The sequence below is a fragment of the Salvia miltiorrhiza genome, chromosome 5, assembly GCF_028751815.1.
Source record: "Salvia miltiorrhiza cultivar Shanhuang (shh) chromosome 5, IMPLAD_Smil_shh, whole genome shotgun sequence".
NCBI lineage: Eukaryota > Viridiplantae > Streptophyta > Magnoliopsida > Lamiales > Lamiaceae > Salvia > Salvia miltiorrhiza.
Window position 1 is genome coordinate 15,788,676 of NC_080391.1, and position 7,992 is coordinate 15,796,667.

The 7,992-nt window shown below is 34.0% G+C and overlaps 1 protein-coding gene across 1 annotated transcript; it reads right to left on the reverse strand.

Moving 5' to 3' along the window:
- Nucleotides 1-864: 864 nt before the first annotated feature.
- Nucleotides 865-1,851, reverse strand: LOC130986370 (uncharacterized). Its single transcript, XM_057909767.1, has 2 exons — nt 1,334-1,851; nt 865-1,208 (listed from the first exon to the last, which is right to left on the reverse strand). Exons 1-2 carry the CDS (start codon nt 1,727-1,729, stop codon nt 1,053-1,055), a joined length of 552 nt encoding a protein of 183 aa, XP_057765750.1. The 5' UTR covers nt 1,730-1,851; the 3' UTR covers nt 865-1,052.
- Between the last annotated feature and the right edge of the window lie 6,141 nt (nt 1,852-7,992).

Below are 7,992 nucleotides of genomic sequence, written 5' to 3' on the forward strand. Positions count from 1 at the left end.
TGATGAACGTACTGAGTTGGAAGGTGCCACAGATCAGTACACATTGCCTCCCCGAAGTACAAGGGGAAAACCACCAAAGCGATACTCTCCAGACTGGCAGGGACGGAAGACTAGGTACTCGATTGCCAACCTTGCCCAAGGACAACTCACAGAGATGGCACGAGCCTTTGAAGCAGCTCTTTATGAAGAGGAGGATGTACCCCAGACAGTAGAAGAGGCAAGGAGACATAAACATTGGAGGGATGCCATGAAGAAGGAAATGGATGCACTAATTAAGAATGGGACATGGGAAAGATGTGTGCTGCCAGAAAGAAAGAGGCCAGTGGGATGCAGATGGGTTTTTTTCAATCAAAAGGCGAGCAGATGGTTCAATCGAGAGGTACAAAGCTAGGTTGGTTGCAAAAGGATACACTCAGACCTACGGGATAGACTATGAAGAAACATTCTCACCAGTGGCCAAGATGAACACAGTAAGAACACTTCTCTCAGTAGCAGCATGCAAGGATTGGCCTTTGCATCAGTTGGATGTAACTAATGCCTTCCTACATGGAGAATTGGATGACAATGCAGAGATATATATGGAAGTTCCTCCAGGTTATTCCGAAGAGTTCGAGGCAGGTCAAGTGTGCAGGCTAAAGAAGACACTCTATGGATTGAAGCAATCGCCCAGAGTATGGTTCGGGAGATTCTGTGTAGCTATGGCAAAAAATGGCTATAAACAGAGTAACTCTGATCATACATTATTCGTGAAACGAAGAGAAGGAAAGGTAACATGTTTAATCATTTATGTTGATGACATGATTATCACAAGAGACGATGTTGAAGAGATAGTAAACCTGAAGAAAAACTTGTTCCTGGAATTTGAAATGAAAGACCTTGGATCTCTGAAGTACTTCCTTGGAATTGAGATTTTAAGGTCGAAAAAGGGAATCTTCCTGAGACAAAGAAAGTATGTCCTTGACTTACTTGCAGAAACTGGGCTACTCGAGTGTAAACCTGCAGAAACACCGATTGTGATAAATCATGGATTAACAATTGTTGAGGGAGCTGACTTAACAGATCAAGGAAAATACCAGCGCCTTGTTGGGAAACTCATCTATCTCTCCCATACACGGCCCGACATCACATATGCAGTTGGAATAGTAAGTCAGTTTATGCACAAACCCCAGAAGGAGCATATGGAGGCAGCTTTGAGAATTGTCCGGTATCTGAAAGGAACCACTGATTATGGGATTTTGCTTGAAAAAAAGGAAGATTTGGAAGTTGACGGGTTTACAGACGCAGATTGGGCCAGTAACCCAAATGATAGGAAATCTACCGCCGGATATTTTACCTTCGTTGGAGGAAACTTGGTCACATGGAGAAGCAAAAAATAGAAAGTAGTGGCCCTATCAAGTGCAGAGGCAGAATTCAGAGGAGTAAAAAGTGGGATAACTGAAATCCTGTGGCTTCGGAGATTGCTCACAGAGATTGGCTTTCCTCCAAGAAGGGGAAGTCGGCTCTTCTGTGACAATAAAGCTGCGATTAGTATATCTGAAAATCCCGTACAACACGACAGAACCAAACACGTGGAGATCGATCGGCATTTCATCAAAGAGAAGCTCGATAGTGGGATCATTGAACTTCCTTTCATACGATCGGATGAACAGTTGGCTGACATATTGACTAAGGCTGTAAACACAAAAGTCTTCAGAGAAGTTCTGGACAAGTTAAGTATCGGAAATGCCATTACTCAACTTGAGGGGGAGTGTTGAAAATAACCATCTGCATAAGTCAAAGATTATTATTCAAAGATCATGAATAATAATTCAACAATAAAATCTTTAGCTTTTGATTTTAAGAGATTGTATTTGATTTTAAGAGATTGTAGTTTGACATTTGATTCACCCTTACACTATAAAAGGGTGCATTGTAATCTAAAGAAATATATCAGAGACATTACCAATTCTCTCTACATTCTCTATCATGTTGTTCTTTCTCAACCTAGCTTCTCTCGATTACCATATTTAAGAATATATATATAAGTAAATATAAACATAAATGATCTCAATAAAAAAATAAATTATTCACAATATAATCTCAATAAAAATATCAATCTGAAAACATTCGAATTTTCAATTATTGAAATAGCAATTAATTGATTTAATTGATAATGTGTATAAATTTATAAATTATGAAATATCAAAAGTAAGTATAAATGATAATGAGTATCATTATGGATCATATAATATTTTAAGATGTACAAAACTATTTATTTACATATAGTATAACTATAGTTTAATATAGTTTTCGAATACATATTTAAATCATATTTATGAGGTCATTTTGTTTATGCTCAAATTTTAAAATAAAGTTACTATCAACGTATACATTTTTTTTTTCAATTGGAAAGTGAAAAAATAAAGGGTTTAACATGAGATATGTGTCGTTCATTTTCCAAAATAAAATGTATACAATTTCAGTAAATTTAAATAAATGTGCTACTAAAAAAATCAAACTCTTCAATTTACTTTTATTTTTTATTTTTAAAGAAAATTGATATTGGTTCTCTAATTACTGATTTTCCAATGAGTAATTTTGAAGCTTAAAAATTCGATTTTTAAGATATACTATATATTAGTTATTTATCTACAAATTTATATTAATATAAAGTTGACCTTTAAAAAAATATTTTTAAGCTAAAGATTTCTAAAATGAACAAATAAGTTTCATCATTGTAATTGCATTAAACTGATATAATAAAAATATAAATAGTAAAATATAAAAAATACTATATAGTAAAAACATAAAAAATAAAAAAAAAATGGAAAAAGGAATGAACAAAGAGCTGTGACATTTTAAAAAATGAGAAATGAGTGAGGAGATGATAGAGGAGAGAAGAGAGAGGAGAGAGAAAAATAATTTGGTGACTTTAAACTATAATAATTTATTGGTTTTAAATTTATTTTTTATAATTTTTACATCAAATTAAAGATATCGTCATTATCTTTAATTTAACATCCATATTGAATATTTTTTTATAAATTAAAGTTGATGATTTTAAAAGAGAATCAAAACTATAAGAAGAAAAATAAAGTGAGAGAAATTTTGGTGGGAAAAAGTTTACGTTAGACTCCTCTTTTATATTATATATAGATTACATATATAAAAGTTAGAGGTGATCTCCTGTAAAACAATTATTATACCATACAACAGGATTGTACCTGTCACGTGACCCGTGCACCCTCTCTACCTTAAGTTTTAATATCAACCGCCATTTTCCCTTCTTCCTTTTTTTGCAGTCGTCTTTTTTTGCAGTCGTCTCCTGCCTCGCCTTCTTCATCGTCGTGGAATCAGACCTTGAGCCGCCACATTTGTTTTCCGGTGGCTTCAGCTGCCATCGCCGTGCATACAGGATCATAAATTTTCTCTCTTTTTTTAAACTGTCGATGCCGCTACCACCCTTAAAATGCCACATCTCCTTCTCCGAAAACTTGCCGCAAGCCCACTGCGCCGCGGCTGAAATGGCCACCGCCTTTGCAAAAACCAACATAGGTTCGCCGCCGGATAATTACACACTGGCGCTGAACAAAGCCCTCATGTTCTTCAACGCTTAGCGTTGTGAGTATACATATTTTTTGAAACGTGAATTTCTGGTAAATTTAGGTTTTATGTTTTGTGGATCTGATGAATTTCTTTAGAAACTTATGAGTTGGGGTTGAATGCTCTGATGCATTTTTTATATATCTGAATATGGGTAGATTTGATTAGTGTAGAAAGAGGGGAGTATTAAGAATATGATTCCTAATCTTGATGTCACTGTTTGATGATATTTCATTTTGTTTAAACTTTGAGTTAGTCGATTATTGTGAACTGAGGTGCTCCAAATTTAGCTCCTCAATGACTCCACATTCTTAGTTTTCAATTCACTTTTAATTCCATTATTGAAATCTTTTATTTGAGATTGTACATTGTTATATATGTCTATTACATAATTATTGTACATTTAACGTACTTTTTAATTTTTAATATGCAAGGAATCGGATTCTTTGAGTTCTTGATGCATACAAGTTCTAAATAATGAGTCATCAATAGAAGGATTTATGAAATTAGAGATCTCTAGTGAAGTCATTGAAACTTCTCTGGTAATGATAATTTTTTTCATTTATATTTTTCAAAGTATGATTCATGTTAGTATTTTAATATTTTTTTTTTTATCAATTTTGTGAAATTAGATGAATAATCTAGATGAAAACAACACAAACAATCATTTGGGTGATGCAAGATAAAAAAAAAAAAAAAAATGGGTGATGCATCTACTCAGGTATTATCTTCAATTAATATTTTACCATTATTTTTACTCACGATATGTATAAATTATGATCTATCTTGTTATAATTATATAGGAACAAAGGCAAACTACCTATGTTGCACATGTGCGAGGGGGCGGGAGCGATACGATTCGGGTGCAGGGATACGAATTTTAAAAAATTATAGGGTGCGATTCGTGAATGATACATATGTTATATTTATATATATTATATTACCAATCAAATTGAAAAAAGAAAATAACATTTATAAATTAAATGTTGCATTGCAAATATAAGGCAAATTAATGAAGTTCTTCAAAAATTGCAAAAGAACCCAAAATTAATGAAAAAAATTGCATTGCAAATATAAGTCAAAAATTGCATGCAAATATAAGTCAAAGTAAAAGTTTCAATAAATTGCATGCAAATATAAGTCAAAAATTGCATTGCAAATATAAGACAAAAATTGCAGAAAAGCCCAAAAATAATTGAAAAAATTGTAAAAGAGCCCAAAAATAATGAAGTTCTTCAAAACAACCTTCAATGCACCATAAACGCACCCGATTCGTGAGGTGGACGCACCCGATTCGCGAATCCTTTTTTTTTTAGGGGGGGATTCGCCATGTGGCGAATCCCGTGCGAATCTCACGCGAATCGCACCCACACCCACCCCTTGCGCGTATCCGATACTGCAATGTGCTATTTTTTTTAAGAATCCATGCATCATAGCAAACTACAAGAAAGAACACCAAGAGAAAAGGAAAGTGCTAAGAAATCTCTCGTCATCGCTAATGAAATTTGCAGATATATTTAGACGTTTGGATATTTGAATTTAGATCTTGGAAATGTACATAGAAATGGATTTTAATTTTAATATTTTGCTTTTAACATTTTGAAACACATTTGACTTTATATTTTTTTTTTATAATATGTCAGATTTTTAACTTTTTTGATATATACTGTGAATTTTTTATTATATATTATTAACTTTTATCTAATGTGTTACTATTTAATATAAATGTGACAAAAAATGTGACATTCGCCAACTATTTAAAATGTGTCATATAACAAACGCAACAATAATTGAGTGATACAAAAAATATCATAGATTTTACAACTTAATATTAACTTTTAATGACAAATGTTATATGTGTCACAAAATTATGTGGTACTTTTAATATGACGTTGCTTGTGAAAAGCTACGTCACATCAATTGTAATGTCATAAGCTAGTATTGGAGAATGAGACTAATATTTCCACAAAATGTCACATACTAATATGCGTCACTATAACTAATGACGCATATTGTGACAGAAATTTCATATGACAATTAATTTGATGATGCATAAAGTGTCGTATGTGTTTTGTCACAAATGAAAAAAGAATCCCGTAAAAGTGATACAAATCCTTTTTGTAACACAATCTAAACTGACGTTCAAAGTGTCGTATACTAGCTTTTGCGATATTAAATCAATTGTTAGAGACACAGTTTTCATGTCACAAAAGGTCAATTTTGACACACACAAAAAAATATCACAAATTAGGACACGTCAGTTCAAATAATGGCACGCAATGTGTCACAAATTGACACGCGTCACTACAACTGGTGATGAATAATGTGTCATAAATGATATACGACATTAAATTTATTGTTGCACAAAGTGACGTGAACTTTATACAACACTTAATTTAATGTTGCACAAAATGGCGTATACATTGTGACACAATTAACAAAAGAATGTCATATAATTGCTACATATCCCTTTTGTGACACAATTTATAGTGACACAGAAAATGTTGCAAATTAGCTTTTGCAACATTAAAATTATTGTTAGCAACACATTTTTCAAGTCGCAAAAAAACACATTTCTTGTAATGACATAGTTTCACGGAAGAGCAACAAATCATCTGCTTCTACAATGGTTTGACTAGTCACACAAAGAGCATGGTGGATGCTACAGCCACTGAATGTCTTCTATACTGGGATACCAAAAAGGCATATAGGGTGATTGAGGAGATGACCTCCAACAGTTATCAATGGCCAAATGATCGAAGCTCAATGTGGAGAGTTGTATATTTGAAGGAGGGGAACTATGACGGTCTTATGGATAAGTATATACTTCTTCAACAACAATATGAGGTTGAAGGAAAAGCGCAGAGCACCACAAGGCACACACTAGCTGTATCAACCAGAGCCACCATAGTGTGAAAATATCAATTTTGTCAACCAGAGCCAATACTAGCACAATCGACAAGGTTTTCAAGGACATCAATGAGCCAATCCGTCATATCATCCTAACAATAGGATTCATCCGAACTTCTCATATGCCAATCCGAACAATGCCTTGCAGCCTCCATTTAGTTTGTCTGTCTCTAGTGGATGAGTGATCAATAAGCCCAGGAAGTCGTATATTGAAGAAATGCTTAAACAATTGACGATGCAAATTACCAGTAAAATGACAAGCTTGGAGAATATTGTGCCTGCTCTGGATAAACAAATGAAGATGCTTGAAACTCAAGTGGGTCAGATGGCGAATCAAGCAGCTCCTAGCAACATGGAAATCAACCCGAAGAGCCAATGCAATGCAGTTTTCGTGAGCAATGAGACTTCATCTAAAAATCACTTGTCCGCGACTGTCGTTGCAATCACTATGACTTCAATTAGAAGGAGGTAGGCAAGGAGTATGCTTCTCTGTGGGATGAACCATACAATTTTTCCCCAGGGGTTTACATCTCTAAAGCTCATTTTCCTCGATGATTTGCTAAGGTGGAGGCGGTTGCAAAGCAAAGTCCTACCATGGTAACGTCCAAGAATGTGAACATCGATGATCCCCCACTTGATGCATTGCAAGACACACCCTAGGTGACAAAATGCTAAAGGAAGTTGTCTCTCCTGAGAAGAAGTGTGATAAAGTTTGAGACAACTCCATTATCTGAGGAGTGCAGTGTCGTGTTGCCAAAGGAGCTGCCATCCAAGGAGAAGGATCTAAGTAGCTTCACAATTGCTTGCGAGGTTGGAAGGGAAATTTTTTTCTAAAGTTTTATATGATTTAGTGGCTGGTGTCAGTTTGACCCCCCTCTGTGTCTTCAATCGATTGAGAATTGGAGATCTCAAGCTGACACCTATAGCTTTTCAAACGGTGGATCGATCAACGACATTGTGAGCTTCATCACACAACCACCTTTGAGCACAATATTTTGTGAGTAATGTCACACATATCTTTTATTTCTTCTTTCTCTCCAACTTTATTTCTAACATAACACAATAACCATTACTTACAATTTATAGACACACACACACTTATGCACACTTAACTCAAATTCCCAAACCTATTTTGTGCTATATACTATATAGCATGAATGGAACTAAATTTTTATCTTTTGTTAAATATTAATCATGAGAAATGATCCCATGAGAATGACCAAATATGATGAGAAATGAGAATAAATCTGAAACGTTAAATATTAAAATCCTATAATTAATTGATATTATTTTTTCAAATCTACTAATATGCATCTTGTAATGCATGAATAACCGTTCAAACTTTGGTTCGAATTCTGGAGGGGCAAAAATTTCACCATATCAATTGAATACGTTATTCGTGCATTACAAATAGCTTATTCGTAAATTATATTATCTCAGGCCGATTGGACTTTACACAAGTATTAAGAAAAATCATTGAAAATGAAAATATATAAGTAA